Here is an 18,151-nt window from a genome sequence, read left to right as displayed (position 1 = left end):
CTAACAGAGGTTGCATTTTTTTCAATGACTTCTTAAATTGCTGGCCTTGTCTTCCTCCTCAGGTGGCTGAATAGAATGCCATGGTACGACTTAAAGAGAAAGAGAGTTCTTTATGATGGCAAGTCCCAACTAATGTTTAAACATCTGTTTATGTCTAAATATAAGTGGCTAATCTCATTTAAACAGTTATTTGTTCATTTATTTAATGATTACCATATATGCAAGATTTATGAAGGTTTGTAGCTCAAGTTGAGATTTAAGGTGTAGGTTTGCTCGCTGAGCTATAGGTTTGATATCCAGATGTTTCATTACCTGGCTAGGTAACATCATCAGTGGCGACCTCCAAGTGAAGCAAAGCTGTTGTCTCCTGCTTTCCATTTATATGTTTGTCCTGGATGGGGTTCCTAGGGTTTGTGGTGATGTCATTTCCTGTTTGTTTTCTGAGGGGTTGATAGATGGTATCTAGATCTATGTGTTTATTCCTCAAGATTGCAGATTCCTCAAGAACAAACCACGACAAGCAGACCAAACACAGCCAGAAACCCTAACCACCTTACCATACATCAAAGAAGTTTCAGAAATGACAGCCAGACTACTAAGACCCCTCAGAATCTTAGTAGCACACAAACCCACCAACACTCTCAAACACAACTAACAAACTTAAAAGACCCAGTACAACCCATGGACAAAACCAATGTTGTCTACAAACTTCCATGCAAGGACTGCCAGAAACACTACGTAGGACAAACAGGAAGAAAGTTAGCCACCGGGATACACGAACACCAGCTAGCCATAAAAACACACGACCCTCTCTCCCTCATAGCCCTACACACGGAGGGAAAAAAAAACACCATTTCGACAGGGACAACATATCTATCCTTGGACAGGCTAAGTAAAGACATGCCAGAGAATTCCTAGAGGCCTGGCACTCCAACCACAGCGCCATAAACAAACACATAGATCTAGATACTATCTATCAACCCCTCAGAAAACAAACAGGCAATGACATCACCACAAACCCCAGGAACCCCATCCAGGACAAACATATAAATAGAAAGCAGGGGACAACAGCTTCGCTTCACTTGGAGGTCACCACTGATGATACCTAGCCAGGTAATGAAATGTCTGGGTATCAAACCTCCAGCTCAGCGAGCAAACCTACACCCTAAATTACCATATATATTTGAGTAATTGTTGATTTCTTGTCACAGTCAACCCCTGACTTTTGACAAGAATCATTCATTTTTCAATTACCTCATATATAGTTTGACCTTCAACTTTTAGCCAAAATCTCCAAAGTCTGTATTTACTACACACTCATCACCAAAGTCAAATGCACCCTAGTACAAGCCCAGCTGATAGAATCATACAATGGCATATGATTGAAAGCGGCCATGCAGCTCCTGGTGTTATGCACATAAGTGCCACTCTTCGGGGCAGGTCTGAGGGAACAAACTCCAACCTGGCAACTGATGGAAGCAGATGGATCTCAACCTCTCTAAAATGTTACTCATGCAAAAATCAATCCCCTACCTTTTAACTAATCATTGAGTCCTAGAAACTCAACTTATCCAAGACTATGTATTCTCACAATTGAATGACATTTCAACAAAGGTTCTTGCTGTGCACAAGTTGGTTGCTGCAGTTCCTGCATTACAATAGTGATCAGAATTATAAAATCATTCAGTGGTTGTGAAATAGTTTGGGATCTGCTGAGGTCATGAAAGGTGCTATAAAAATGCTACTCTATTTCTTTTTATGTGGGTATTCTTTTATAAGGGTTTAGTTTAAAGATTATAATAGTGCATGCTATTGCAGTATATAAAATGATCAGAGATACACTATCTTTGTCCAGCCTCTGTCTTTAAGAATGACCCTAACCTTTTAATCCTATGCCATTTCAATAAACCTGCTTGTTCTTATGCCAACATTTCTGTCCTAATTCTGCTAAAGAGTTACAATGAAGCTCAACACAAGCTGGAAAAACACTTCATTTTCAACTTAGTCACTTGACAGCCTTCAGCAGTCTACGTTATGTTCAACAATTTCAGAGCACGAGTACTTTCCTCCATTTTAATACCCAGCCCCCACCATTTATTTGCCTCTTGGTGCTCTTAGCAAAGCTGATCCATTTTTTTGTTTTCATACCTATCACTAACAACTCTTTTATGTTTCAAAATCACCATTTATGATGGCTAGTGCTCCCTTTGTCTTCTGCTCTTTGCCACCCTCACCACCTGTACCTCCCACTTTGACAACACACAAAAATCATTATTTTTCCAACCCCTGGAAATCAAAACCTGAACTCTGTGTCTGTTTCACAGATGCTGCCAGACCAGCTTAGTTTCTGCAGCATTTTCTGTTTTTATATACACCACCTTTGCTTGTTTTACTGTGTAATTTTCAAACCATATACCTTCTATTGCTTTAGATATCTTCTTCATGGAATACTAAACTGTAAAAGACAGATGGAATTATTTTCAATATTTAGACACTCTTTTGTCCTACAGTTGAAGGATTTTCTTACTTGAGTTTAAATTCTGCCTGTCTAGTCACAGTCACTACAGTGTATTTGTGCCACACTGGTGACCAGCATAGAAGACACAGAAGGTAAGGTATTTGGGGACCAGTATAGCCAGTCAATGTGGGTTGAGTCACATCAGTTCCTACTCCCAGGATCGTTCACTTTTGATGGGACCAAATGCAAAGAGCCCATCCACCCCAAGCACGTGGGCAGTTGATGTATAAACTAAAGGCCATGTTCTTGTTGTCATTTAGATTTTGTGGAAGGCAGTGTGATTCCTTATCCTCGCTACTCGTCACAGTCCTGCCCCATGGGAAAATTACCAGCATTTGGAGCTGGCCTCCATGCTGCAGGCTGCAATCAGGGTTACAGACCCCAGAAACCAGTAGTTGGAGCTGGCCTCCATGCTACAGGCTGCAATCGGAGTTACAGGCCCCAGAAATCAGCAATTGGAACTGTCTCCCTGCTACAGGCCCCAGAAACCAGCAATTGGAGCCAACTGCCATGCTACAGGCTACAATCAGGGTTACAGATGTCAGAAACTAACAATTGGAGGCGGTCTCCATGCCCTAGACTGCAATTGGGGTTACAGGCCCAAGAAACCAACAAAGGAGATGAGATGAGGAAGGCAGTTTCTGCAGCCTCAAAGTCCTCCCCAGGGGAGTTTACCCTCTAAACCTTGACCCCATGAGCTTTGAACTTTTTAAAACCCTGTTATTTGGAGGCCCCAGGGCTCCAATATTCCACAAGTTCCAGTCATGCTGCTGAGATGCAAGGCCTGTGATCAGGCCAGAAACATACATAGCTCATGATTGTACATGTATTCCAAAGGCAGACAGCTGTGCTCATGACCAACTTTTCTCACCTTGACCTCAGGATCCCGGCACCTCTGCTCGGCATAAAACATTGTCCGAAAATTTCCAAGAATATTGCCGGGACTGGAGGGTTCAGAGGGAGGCTGAATAGGCTGGGGATTTTGTTCCTGGAATGTCGAAGGCTGAGGGCTAACCTTACAGAGGTTTATAAAATCATTTTGAGGATGGATAGGGTGAATAGTCAAGGTCTTTTTCCCAGGATAGGAGGAACCAAAACTAGAGGGCATAGGTTAAAATGAGAGGGGAAGATTTAAATGGGGCCTGAGTGGCAACTTCATCGCGCAGAGGGTGGTGAATGTATAGAATGAGCTGTAACAGGCAGTGGCGGAGACTGGTACAACTACAACATTTAAAAGGTATCTGGATGAATATATGAATTGGAAGGGTTTAGAGGGATATTGGCTAAATGCTGGCAAATGGGACTAGGTTAATTTAGGATATCTGGTGCTGGCAGGTGGGACTAGATTGGGTTGGGATATCTGGTCGGCATGGACAGGTTGGACCGAAGAGTCTGTTTCCATGCTGTACATCTCTATGACTCTATGGTCGACATATTGTCAATCATCTTTAAAGAAATTTGATTAAATTTAGTGAACCTTTAGCCACTCAATTCTTATGTTATGTAAAACAGTAATTTACATTCATATAGCAGTTTTGACATAGAAACTATCTCAAGGTCCTTTGTGGGTCTGCTAAGGAAAATAATTTGAAATTGTAACAAATGCTGGAAAATGGATGACAGCTGCGGTGGTTCCTTTCTCCAAATTGTACACATCTAGATTTTAAGCACAGAATTCAATTCTCGATTCAGCAATTTACCATCACTGACCTTCTGCCTGTGTGTTATTTGATTCAGGATTAATTAAAGTGTTTAAAAATCTATCTTCAGAGAATATCCCTCTTTAAACTTTTCTGCTAGTTTTGACAGCTCTAATCACAATCAATAAAATTCTGATTACACCAAGATGAGGTTTGCAGAAATGACAAAACCTAATGGAATCTCCTATGCTCACTGGCTCCTATGCTCACTGAAGCTCAATTTCTGACCCAGGTTCGATTCCAACCTCAGGCGACTGACTGGGTTGAGTTTGCAAATTCTCCCCGTGTCTTCGTGGTTTTTCTCTGGGTGCTGCAGTTTCCTCCCACAGTCCAAACATGTGCAGGTCAGGTGAATGCTAAATTGCCCATAGTGTTAGATGTATTAGTCAGAGGGAAATGGGTCTGGGTGGGTTACTCTTCGGAGGGTCAGTGTAAACGTGTTGGGCCGAATGGTCTGTTTCCACACTGTCGGGGAATCTAATAAAAATGCAATCCATCGGAAACTCTTCTTGTCTTAGGCTTTTGAAACAGCCTGACACTAAAATGGTCCCTCTCATCCGACAGCGGGAATTGTTACATCGCCACAGCATGTGCTCGTTTGACCCAAAATGTTAACTCTGCTTTCTTTCTACATATGCCAGACCTGCTGAGTCTCTCCAGCAATTTGTTCCTTACTTGCACTGTTATTTTCCTCTTGATAGGATGAATCTTTCCAAAAATAGAAAAATGGACAAATATGGCAGGATGCAATTGTATTTCAACTAAAAGAGGAGTAATCTATTTTTCTCAATAATGTATGTTTTGTACAGAAATTGGCATCTCAAAATAAATGGCAATAATTTGTCCTCCGTGTCCTCACACCAGTCCCACTAGTCATACAGAAAATTTCCTACTGGTTTGGGTGCTCTTCCACTACACACAAGTGTCTCTAACCCCCTTGAGCTGGGACACCTCGTGGCTTAAGTAATTATTCCTCCTTATCCCAGATTTGAACCCAGAAGAGCTCTGAAGGAAACTCATTGGCAGTTCATCTACAGTTGTGATTAACTGTTCACATTAATCGTAGTATTCCTCCCAGCAAACTAACACAGTTGATAAAGCCACCCCCATTAACAATAGTAAGCTAATAGCCTCTTCAGTACTGTATGATTCTATGATTCAATGAGTTAATGTTCTGAGATATGGGACAGCATTTAATTGTATCTGCTGAAGCAGGCATAATGATGAGGGGGTTGAGAGAATCCAGCAGGAATATTCGCTTCTCATCCAAGTCTAGAGTCGTAGAGATGTACAGCACAGAAACAGACCCTTCGGTCCGACCCCTCCATGCCAACCAGATATCCCAACCCAATCTAGTCCCACCTGCCAGCACCCGGCCCATATCCCTCCAAACCCTTCCTATTCATATAGCCATTCAAATGCCATTTAAATGTTACAATTTTACCAGCTTCCACCACTTCCTCTGGCAGCTCATTCCATACATGTACCACCCTCTGCCCCTCATAATTTGGTAAACCTCTATAAGGTCACCCCTCAACCTCCGACACTCCAGGGAAAACAGCCCCTGCCTGTTCAGTCTCTCCCCATAGCTCAAATCCTCCAACCCTGACAACATCCTTGTAAATCTTTTCTGAACCCTTTCAAGTTTCACAACATCTTTCTGATAGGAAGGAGACCAGAATTGCACAACCTTTCCGAATTTCATGGGAGATGAAGAAGGCCTTACATGAGAATCTCACCCACTTGTGACAGGACATCAATTAGCCTTAATAACCTGCCACTTGAGTGGTACTGAATGTATCCCTGAATCACTAGGATTTACAGGAATTTAATGGGACATTCAATAGGTCTCCAGCATCTGCTGAAATCTGTCCAGAAAGTCCTGTCAGGTTTATCAATGCCTGGAGGGAATTCCTCATTCACAGGGATTCTGTGCCCGATTCAGGAAGATACCCTTCTGATTTGCTATTGAATTCCCTTCCCCTTCCACTTACTCCCAGCCAGCAATCCACATCCAGCCCACACTCAGTTCTGCCTGAGGATCCATGGCCAATCCTTGCAGGCCTGAATGCAATGCCAGCAGTAGTCAGTGCTCCCAGTGATATTCTTGGTATTGGAGAGTACGTGGTGGGGTAAGATTTATACCCATCGGGGTACTTAATTGGACAGAAAGCCAAACGCTATGTAGTTAAGTTCCTGATTGCATGATTCCTGAAATATGTTTGGGCTTTGGGTGCAAAAAAGACATAATGATCCATGTAGTTCTCCATATAGTAATGGGACTGCAATTACCTCCGCTAAATATCACCCTTAGCTTCTTTAGAATAAACTCTGTTTCAAAATAAAGCTGGGTTTGTCAGATTCTCCCCCACATTTTCCAGGATAAAACAAAAATACAATTTATGACTAAATTTAACTCACAAAATGATTTCAGAAGACTGGGAATTAATCCGTAGGAACAAATTCGCATAATTTCTTAACTTATTAAAGCATATGCAGCCACCTCCTTTATTGATAATTGTATGTCAGGACAAGTTTGCATTTGGATGCAGTTGACATTTTTACATTAGTGTGAAGTGCTTCTGAGTGAGAATCAGTCCAGAAGCAATGATGTAACTCAGAATACTGAGTGCACTGACACTGTGAGACATCAGTCACCTTCTAGAAGAGAATCACATACTAATTTCAATTGTCATAGAGTATAAATCCAGCCCAAAATGTCCTGCAATTGCAAACTGAAATGTCTGGTCATTGAGTGAGGACTATCCACAATTAAATGTGATAGCATTCATTGTCTAATAACTTGCTTCATCTGTGAAGAAGAGTCTCGTGCATGAGGAACTGATTGGTTGCTGGTACCATGGTGTTCTATTTAGGCACTGTCTTCAGGAGAGGAGGGATGCATAGAATTAATTACATCTACCTGTCCATAAATTTACATGCTATTTTCAGCTACTTCTCCTTGTATTTAATTTCACCAATGATCTGAAATTAAACACTGTGAACTAATTATTTCAGTGTTCTTCTGATCCCAATCCAAACAGAAACCGCGTTTATTACTTCCTGCTCCAATACCTAAAAATATTACCGTAATCTGCTCTTCACACAACTCATCCTATGTGCAGTGAATATCTATAACTTAGTCTCCCACAGTACCATGTTTCTCCGATTTAATGGTAAATTCTATTTGCTGTAAAAATTCTTTACCATAAAGTAGTTTTTAATTTCTAACTATGTGCCAAAACTGTTGCAGTTGAATGAGAATTTAGTGTCAAATTTGTGGGCATTGTCAAAAGTTTGAATTGCAGCCAGGTGGGTCAATGGACGAGGTTACAATGGGAATTAGATAAAGAGAAATATGTGCAGAGCCAGATTGTCCAAATCCAAATCATTAATCTGTTCAACATGCCGTCAGTGGTTCCTAATGACATCATTTTCTTTAGATCTTAAAAGAAAGAGTGGAACCAAGGATTTTGAGAGTGATGAGCAGGAGTGGGCAGGGAGTTACTTTGGAATGGTTTTGTAAAGCTTTATCACTTAACATGTTGGTTGTGTGGGAATAGTATCCCCCTGTTGTTTCAAACTCCCCATCCTACCTCTAACCTTGAAAATACATGGTAACATTATTTCTTTAATATTTTAACCACATATGCAAGCTGATAAAATTTCAGCTTAATAACCATGAAAATTGTTAAATAAACACAACACCGAAAGAAGCATGTTTGTGCATTATTAAAATAGCAGCTTTGATTTCTGATATGTGTATATCTGTGTTTGTTAAAACTCTGCCTAACAACACCTTGTTCTATAACTTATAATGATGACCAAAATAAAAAGGCAGCTATGCACTGCAGTTAAAAGAGCTGTAAGATGAGATTTCAGATTTTACTGAAGGCAGACAGCTGTTCGATCACCAGCGTGAGAGTCAAAAGGTATTTTCCACACTCAGGGTTAGAATCCGTCTTCGTGTACACAAGCATTCAAGTAATTCAAGATGGATGCATGACAGCCGTAAAACATGGGTGGCTTCCAGAGGTAGGTGGAGTCACACACTGCCCATTTAATCTTGGATCATCTGTGAGAATGGCTGGTTGATGAATCACTGCCAACACAGAGTGGAACACAGCATTGGTTCTGGCCCCTCTAGCCTACACTCACATAAAGTTCATGTTTTAAATTAGACACAGGAGGAGAGCTTTCTGAACCACCAGCAACATGGCTGAGGAACGAGTGTATTCAGACTCTAGCAACCTTGCTTTTGGTATTAATCCCACTGCTGGAGATGAAGGGGATGCTTCTCCACTTGACCCATTAACAATATTAACTCTCCTGGAAAAAGTGGCTGGGATTGTTGACAGTGTTAATGAAACTCAGCGGAAAATGGAGCAACAGCAACTGGAAATAGAAAACACTGTTAAAGAGATACAAATTGATGTTGCAAAGCTTAATAAGGCTCACCTGACCACAGACACGACAGTCTCAAAGTTACTGGTGAAAACCCAGAAGATCAACGCTAATGTTAAAGATGTGAGACAACGACTGGATAAAACAAACGCTCAGGTCAAAAAGGTTGAAGGAAACCATCGTGAGCTGCTCAAAAGGAATAAATTTCGAGTGGTCATTTTCCAGGTAAGTTGCATTTCAAATAGTTATTATTGTTTAAACAAACTTCCTAACAGTTTTTCGTGGTGTTAGATGTACGATGTATGGAATAGTCACTACAGTTACTAAGCTAACAATGCTGAGTTCAAGTTTACCCAGCTACGTATGTGTTAATATAGCCAGCCTATCGCATTTCTTTCATAACATTTCTGTGAATTATCTTCAAATCATACAATCTTGCAAGCAATTCCTTTTTCTCCCCTTTTGTGTGCCACTGCTCTGAAGTTCAATAATTGTTTTTTTAACTAAAATTACTGAAACAACAACTCATTTTGGATTAACAGATGTAACTTCAGACAACAGTGCAGGGTGGTATAAATACCCCAACAGGTTTTGTGCCATCCGCCTGAAGACTAATGACTCTGGAATAGCAACTATGTGCTGGCCACCTGAAAAATAATATGCAGGGAGTATACCATGTGTTTAACCTTCTGACTCACATCACCAGTTCCGTTTTGAAAGATCAGTGAGTGGAGTTCGTGTATCGATGAATACCTGAAAACATATGTGGAAATTTCACAACTTGGTTGCGGGTATATTTCATACACTGTTGTAATTAGCAACAACAGAACTTGCTGCAGTCAGCATTTCTTTTGGAAAATATTTAACACCTTTATGGATAACATGATAAGATGAATATTCTGATAGGGGACAGCACAGTATACATTCTATCAAATGGATGCTAGAATTTTGCAAATAACTCTGCAGATGATTCTGGATACCTCAACTTTAATATAATTGACCTTCTATCTGTTTTGATGGCAAGCAGTTGAATACTGATATTACATTTCATAGACGTACAAGGGATTGGCTACAATCTTTGTTGTCCAACTCCATTTAAATGCCTCAATACATTTGTAAAACTAATTGTGATTCCTATGTATTTACTCCTTTGCTTGAAGGCATTGATCCTTGGCTAATGCACCATTCCATGTGTCCCAATTGACCTCAGGCACTTCATCCAAATATCTATTAGTCACGTGCAAACTTTGCCACTGGTTATTGGCAGGCTATTTAACTGCAGAGGTGATGCTGGAGGACATTAGACATGATTCTGATCCTGACCTGAAATATCCATACAGCTATAACTCCAACAGGAGTTGAAATCCGAAGTCAGAGATAATCCTGAAATAAGGTCAGACAACGCTAGAAACATTGAGCAGGTCTAGCAGCCTCTCGAGAGACAGGAATAGAGATAACGCTTCAGGCCAGTGACCTGTTGTCAGTATCAGACATTCCTGGGCACACACAGAGCAAAATTAATGAACGGACCACTACCTCAGTTCAACTATTTGTTGGAATATACTTTATCAGAAAGTCTCAAGTACTTATTGAATATTGTTGTATGACTAAGAGTGGTAATGATAGTTGGAAGGAGGGGTAATTTCAGTACACTAAAAACACATGGGAATAAAAATAATTTACTTTGCATCTAATTCACTTGATCTAATGTGCCAAACAAAGACGTAAAAATATACACGTATGCTCCATTTTGCAATATTTTCCAAGAATGCTATGGTGAGGGACTGTGTTGTCACTTATTTAGTAACCATTTGAATCCTGTAAGTATACCTTGGGATGTTAGTACACAGGCATTGGGGATTTCTCTCTCTACTTATTACTGGAGGCATTAATAGATCTACATGGCAGCAGGAAGAATTTCAGCATTGGTACTCTAACACCCAAGCATTTCAGAGTTGAAGAGTCTGGTGCTGAAAAAGCACAGCCAGTCAGGGGCAGCATCCGAGGAGGAGGAGAGTCGATGTTTCAAGCATAAGCTCTTCGTCAGGAATGAGGCAGTGGCCCAAGGGAGCTGAGAAATAAAGGGGATAGAGGGGTGGGGCTGGGGGAAGGTAGCTGGGAATGCAATAGGTAGATGAAGGTCGGGGTGAAGATGATAGGTTGGAGAGGAGGGTGGATTGAATAGGTGGGAAGGAAGATGGACAGGTAGGACAGTTTATGAGGGCTATGCCGAGTTGGAAGGTTGGATCTGGGATAAGTTGGAGGGAGGGGAAATGAGGATACTGGTGAAATTGACATAGACCTCGTGTTTGGATGTCCCAAGGCAAAAGATGAGGCATTCTTCCTCCAGGCGTTGGGTGGCTAGAGTTTGGCAATGGAGGATGCCCAGGACTTGCTTGTCCTTGGCAGAGAGGGAGGGGGAATTAAAGTGTTTGGTCATAGGGTGCTGGGATTGCTTACTGCGTGTATCCCAGAGATGTGTCAGAATTAATTTATGGACAGATACACTTGGAGAGAAGTGAAAGCTAACTAAGATTATAGTAGTTTACTTTGTAAGTAATTTTCATGTTGAAATACATTGAAGAACATTCTAAAGGGCAGCAATGCAGAATAAAAATTGCATTTTGTGCTTTCACAGGAAGAAAATCAAATGGCCTCCTCAGTAGTCTATAAAAACCTGCCTCATGAAGGGAATGTGGCAGCAGCAGAAGGAGAACACACAGCAACTGCAGCCACACCACCACCAGACCTCTCTTCTGATGAAGAATTTGTTTATGATGAAGAAAGTACAAGTGCGCGCCTCAGAAAATCAGGCATGAAGCGGGTGGATACTATAAAGAAAGCTTTTTCAAGAGAAAACATGCAGAAAACCAAACAAAACTTTGGGAAGCAGATGAATCGGCTCAGTAACACAATAGTCCCCCCCGAACGGAGAGAGAAGATCAGGATTTCAGGAGAGAGAATCAAAAAGTCCATCGTTGATTCAAAACCATTTCATATGAACATTAAAAAGAAGAATGAAAGAAGTGGGGCAGAAGGACAAGAGGTTGCTGTCAAAGGTGTAGGTGAGAGTTCCAAGGGCGAGGTGACAGGTACAGAAGTAGCAAAGGAAGTGGACACACCAGGAGCTGCTGAAGTAGGTGAAGATAGTCTCCCAGCAATGGTTACAAATGTTGCCAATACAGAAACGGTTGTAGTAACAAAGGAAAGAAAAGGTGATGAGGCAGTACCTACAGTGGCAGAAGTGAAGCAGAGTCCTGAGTTCAGCTAAAGAAAGACTTAAAGCTGCGTTACTTAATAGCCACAGAAAGAGCTAGTATCAAAATTATGATGTTAATACATCTACAAAATGTTCCTGCATATCAAATCAGACTCGTTCAATGATTCAGATTTTTTAAAAAAAATTTGGCCATTTTTTTGATGAAGCATCACATTTGTGTCCAAAGTGCCAGTCCATTCACATACACACACCCTGCAGCAGGCTGGACTGGACCTCAGATGACCGTGGATCAGTCTTCTGCACTTCTTATCCCCCTGATATTTGTGGAAGTGTGACCAGAAGAATTGTGAAGATTGGCAGGAGGTCTATTATTTTAAAAAAATAACTAAAACACGGGAAGGTTTTTGTTTTTAAGAATAGACCTTAGGAGAAGGACAGCATTATTCAATTTTGTATTTGGATCTTGAAGTTTATATTGTTTTGAATTGGGCTGTTAAGTAGTACAGTTTTAATTCTTGTCAATCTCTCAGCTCTCCTCACATAGTATTTCTTTATGTCACGTCAGATAGCTTTAGAGGATGTTGAAAAAAAATTTTATTTCGTTGTTGTCACCAAGGTAATTGGAACATTGAGTAGTTGTTACTCAGGCCTCAGAATAGGTGAAATAAACAGTTGCTGTATATTGGGCAAATGATAATGTAAAATGTGGCATTAGACAAAAACATTGTTCTCTAAATATCCATGGACATTTACCATATTCCATCCCACAGGGGAATTGTTATATCCTCTGTAATCACATTGCTGAGAAACATATTACTACAATCTAGATATTTTTCAAAACTCTATTGCTGCACAAACAAAATCAGAATGATTCAAATACTTGTTTATTTAGGCTATTTTACAAATTGTCTTTAATATAAATATTTAGCTAAAATGAGCATGTTTTTGAAGTGTGTAACCTGCGTATTCATATTTGTATCTTTAGTTTTCAAACTGAAATAGATGTGTCATTGTATATGTAAAATAGAGTGATTTAGTTTAATATTCTTTGGTGTACTTTTCATGTTGTCTTTTCCCAAGTGTTCATTGTGGTGTGCATGTGCAAATACTCAGTGATGACTGCAAGCACCAGAGCGACATGTTTAGCTTTGGAGTGTTTCCAGTGTTATTTGTAGAAAGCATAAGTCATGCAGTTGGACATTCAAGTGAATAAAGTACTTTTAGTTTGAGCAGACTAATCTATTATACTTCATGTATATTGATTAAGGGATTTAGTCTGTAGAATTGGGAGTCACTTAAGTTTATCCATTTGCTTAAAATTCGGCAGAGCTGACAAGTGCCTGAATTCATTTTTCAACTTGCTTCCATTTGAACCCCTCTTCTCCTGGAGCTGCTGACTCCTGCTAAAGTATTGTGCCATGGGCGCTGGAAGCCCAATGGTGTTTAGGTTGAGTATCCATTCTACACACGTGAGCTTGTGCATCGAATGTTGGCAGGCAATTTGACAGGAGAGAAGGGAATCACTTAATCCTGTCCCTGCCCAATTGCCCTGCAAGCAAACCTTCCAGCAGCAGTCACTGGACAGTGAACAGGAGCAGGAATCCTGGCCATTTTCCTTTCCCTATCTTAGGGATGCTGAAGCAACCAATTAATAAACTGTTGTGCATTTCAACACTTATCTTTCTGAATCACAGGAAATATTAATTTAAATTTGTCATATTTTCTTCCTTCCAACTCTCTTTGTCTGACCTTTTAAGTCTTATTTTTTATTGAAGTCTTTATGCACACACTACACATTGGACCCAAGTTAAATGATGGACAGTTATTTGCTCCAACTTTGTTCTGTAGTGACCACACATGCTGATTGTTTCCTATCCTTGTGGGGAAATGTCTACTGAAGAGTGCCTGATAGAAACTTCACTGAATGTGGGCTTCAAGTACAAAACTGCCTCCTCTATGTGTGATGACATTGGTATCTTAATATAAATATCACCAAGTTAAAAAAAAATATTAGCCATGTTTGATACACAATAGTTTTAATATTACATATACAATGGATTACTTGCATCAGGCATATGCTGCAGGTTGTTCTGAAATTACTGTGTATTAACTAATTGTTCATAGTTGACCATCATGATATTATAAGCAGTGGACAGGCCCCAAAGGATTAGTGCAAAAAAATTATAAGGTATGCAGATTGTCTGTTTTTAAATGATCTGGTCCATTTGTATATTTGTCAGAAGAACTAGCTGAGATAAAGATACAGGATCATCACTAATTTATGTTTAGTTAGGCCTCAGCTGCTATTAACAGTTAGATTGTAGAAGTAAGATGTGTGATCTGTAAACCGCATTGTCGAAGCACTGTAGCTATAACTTGTCAATTGTGGCAACAACATACAGATTCCTACACTTGGGAGCTGGTTCAAAACCTCGAGAATGTAGGACACAATGTAGAATGTTGCTGGAACAGCAAAAACAAGTGAAAAAGTGGATAAAAAGCTGAAAACATGATGGGAGAAATAGTATGATGTATAGCGTATGGGAAAGAAAAATGGAAAAACAAAGAGGTGAGACCATAGCAAAAAAGTAAAAAAAGGTGATGAAACGTAACACTTAATTATATGAGAATTTGAATGGAGAAAGGAAGGAAAGCAGAATTTTATTTAATGTTAGAGAAATAGATTTTTATTTGAGAGAGACCGTACATGTGGTATGCAGGTACAGAGATATTGAAGCTAGTGTAGTTTGTGTTTCTCTGTATACAATTAATTATTTTAAACCCATTCCTTCCCTGAATCTAAAGATAGAGAAAAGTTTTCAGGGTTGATGTTATGCTCATAGTTTCTCATGTGTAATGTTGCATATAGATATAATTGGGTTCCCACTGAATAAATGTTAAAAAAAACCCTCACATTTAATTTGCATTCTTGCATATTAGTTAAGAACTGTTACTTTCATAAACACCAAGATGTCAAACACTAGGGAATCTGAGACAGCAGCTTCCAAAGTCCTGCAGCTATACATATTGTATCAATTTACACGTGTTAGCACCAGCTTTGAAAGTCAGGTTTGCTACAACAAGAAATGAACTCAGAAGTGGGACATGGAACAAAATGTTACAGCAATCTGTCATTTTATGGTAATCAACGAGATTTCTCACAGGAGAATAATAACTAGACAGAAGCTGAGAAAAATCCGGTGTGAACTGGAGATACCTAGTAAAATTTGACAAAAGCAAATTCCAAGTGTCAGTAGAGCACAATACAATTCTTCCATCCTATTCCACCTTTTTATCGATCAATGCTTTATGAGTAACATTGTATATGAAAAATATTTTAATGCTCTACATGAAATTTATTAATGACATGATTGGAAGCAGAAGTTAATTAGTTCTCTGGAGGAATACATTTGATTGCCTTATTCCCTTCTAATTATTGGTGTTTGGTGTTTATACTTCATATTACTTTTGGTTTTGGATGCAATTTCTGTACATTAACTCAATAAAGAAAAAAGCCTACAATTTGATTGTTTTGGCCATTCAAGATTATTGCTTTTATTTATCACTGTCTGATTTTGTACATTAATAGAAAAGGTTAAACATTAAGTCTTGGCATGTTGAGTATCACTTTGTTTCTTCACACAGAGAATCTAACAGGTTTGAAGTTTCAAGTGAAATGCTGGGTGGTTAATCTGGGATCTGTGCAGCAACAGTAAGGGACAGTTGGTGTTGTTGGTGGTTTGGTGTATTCTTCCAATTTGATTCCATACCGTTAGAAGAAAGTCAGTGGAAATCCCATTTTGGGAAGCAGTGATGTAGTGGCAACATTATTGGACTAACAATCCAAAACCCAGGCCACTTGCTGTGAGAATATGGATTTAAACCCCACCACGGAATATGGTGACAATTGAATTCAATAACAAAAATCTGGAACATAGAGCTGACCTAATGGAGAATGTGTAACAATTGTCAAATGTTGTAAAAGCGCATCTGGTTCACTGATGTCCTTCAGGGAAGGAAATCAGCTACCCTCACTTGTGGTCTACATGTGACTCCAAACCCAGAGCAATGTAATTGACTCTTAAATGCCTCCTAGGCAATTGGGGATGGGTAATAAAGGGTGCAAAATGTTCTGTAGGTGGGGGTATTTCAATGTTCACCACCAAGAGTGGCTCAGCAATAGCATACTGATCGAGCTGGTCATAACTGCTAGACTGGGTCTGCAGCAGGTGGTGAGAGAACAAACAAGAGGGAAAATCAGACTTGACCCCATCCTTACCAAACTGCCAGCTGCACGTGCATCTGTCCATGACAGTATAATAATAGTGATCATCACACACTCCTTGTGGAAACAAAGCCCCATCTTCACACTGAGGATACCTTCCATTGTGTTGTATGGCACCATCACTGTACTAAATGGGACACGCTTCAAATAGATCTAGCAACTCAAGGTTGGCAACCATAAGATGCTGTGGGCCATCAACAACAGCAGGATTGTACTTCAGTACAACCTGCAACCTAATGGTCCTTCACATCCCCCACTCAACCATTACCATCAAGCCAGGGGGTCTATCCTGGTTCAATGGAGAGTGCAGGATGGCAAGCCAGGAGCATGCACCAGGCATACCTGAAGATGAGATGTCAACCTGTTGAAATCACCAAACAGGACTACTTGTGTGCCAAACAACATAAGCAGCAAGTGATAGAGCTAAATGAGATCACAACCAACGGATCAAACCTAAGCTCTGCAGTCCTGCCACATCCCATCGTGAATGGCAGTGGACAGTTATACAACTCACTGGAGGAGGAGGTTCCACAAATATCCCCATCCTCAATGATGGAAGAGCCCAGCCCATCAGTGCAAAAGATAAGGTTGATGCATTTGCAGCAATCTTCAGCCAGAAATGCCGAGTGGATGATCCATCTCAGCCTCCTCCAGTGGTCCCCAGCATCATTGACACCAATCTTCAGCCAATTCAATTCACTCCACATGTTATCAAGAAATGGTTAGAGAAACTGGATACTGCAAAGGCTACGGGCCCTGACAACATTCTGGCAATAGTACTGAAGACTTGTGCTTCCAGAACTTGCCGCTCTCCTTGCTAAGCTGTCCCAGTACAGTTACAACACAGCATCTACCTTACAATGTGGAAAATTACCCAGTTACATCCTATACATAAAAAGCAGGACAAATCCAACCCGGCCAATTATCACCCCATCAGCGTACTCTCCATCATTAGTAAAGTGATGGAAGGTATCATCAACAGTACTATCAAGCAGCACCTGCTCAGCAATAACCTGCTCAGTGGCACCCAGTTTGAGTTCTGTCAGGGCCACTCAGCTCATTACAGTCTCAGTTCAAACATGGACAAAAGTGCTAAACTCCAGAGTGACAGCCCTTGACATCAAGGCTGCATTTGACTGAGTGTGGCATCAAAGAGCCCTAGCAAAACTGGAATCTATGGGTATCAGGGGGCAAACTCTCCGGTGGTTGGAGTCATACCTGACACTTAGGAAGATGGTTGTGGATGTTGGAGGTCGGTCATCTCAGTTCCAGGACATTTCTGCAGGAGTTCCTCAGTGTAGTGTCCTAGGTCCAACCATCTTCAGCTGCTTCATTAATGACCTTCTCTCCATCATAAGGTCAGAACTGGGGATGTTCACCAATGATTGCACAATGTTCAGTGCCATTTGCTACTCCTCAGATACTGAAGCAGTCCTTGATCAAATACAACAAGATCTGGACAACATTCAAGCTTGAACTGACAAGTGGCGATTAACATTCATGCTGCACAAAGCCAGGCTGTGACTATCACCAATAAGAGACATCCTGAAATTTCCTTCCTAAGGGCATGGTGGGTCAACTTACAGCACGTGAATTGCAACAGTTCACGAAAGGAGCTCCCCACCACCACCTCAAGGGCAATGAGGGATGGACAATAAATGTTGAGATGTCTACATCCCATGAGAGAATTTCTTAAAAGCTCAAGCTGTTTGTGGTCTCCCAGGTCGGGGAATGGGCAGTGAGGGATCTCAATTCAAATGCACCCAGTGCCTGATTGAGGGACATTGCAAGGAGGAACCAGGTCTCTGAGATTCCCCACTTCACCCATCCATCCCCAGCAACCCCAATTTGTGAAATCTCATCACCATCCAGGACCTTGGCCCTAGGCCGCCCCATGACCCTGGTTCTCCAGTAGATATCATTCCTGTTGCAGGCACTGCCTCCCAAGTGGCACTGTTGTTCACTCGATTTGCCAACATCTGGTTGGCTAGCAGCTCTTGGTGGATGTAACTCCCTGTCTGCAG

General features: G+C 40.7%; 1 protein-coding gene across 1 annotated transcript; it reads left to right on the top strand.

Annotated features, from left to right (window-relative positions):
• Positions 1–1,108: 1,108 nt before the first annotated feature.
• LOC140480628 (caveolae-associated protein 4-like) lies at positions 1,109–15,364 on the top strand. Its single transcript, XM_072575756.1, has 2 exons — positions 1,109–8,847; positions 11,261–15,364. Exons 1-2 carry the CDS (start codon positions 8,434–8,436, stop codon positions 11,891–11,893), a joined length of 1,047 nt encoding a protein of 348 aa, XP_072431857.1. The 5' UTR covers positions 1,109–8,433; the 3' UTR covers positions 11,894–15,364.
• The last annotated feature ends 2,787 nt before the right edge of the window (positions 15,365–18,151 follow it).

Source organism: Chiloscyllium punctatum, chromosome 8 (assembly GCF_047496795.1).
Source record: "Chiloscyllium punctatum isolate Juve2018m chromosome 8, sChiPun1.3, whole genome shotgun sequence".
Lineage (NCBI taxonomy): Eukaryota > Metazoa > Chordata > Chondrichthyes > Orectolobiformes > Hemiscylliidae > Chiloscyllium > Chiloscyllium punctatum.
This window is presented reverse-complemented; position numbering and strand designations above follow the sequence as displayed.

Coding starts and splice junctions, on each gene's coding strand:
- LOC140480628 (XM_072575756.1), top strand. CDS start 8,434: ATGGCTGAGGAACGAGTGTATTCAGACTCTAGCAACCTTGCTTTTGGT. Junction 8,848..11,260: donor TTCGAGTGGTCATTTTCCAG/GTAAGTTGCATT, acceptor GTGCTTTCACAG/GAAGAAAATCAAATGGCCTC.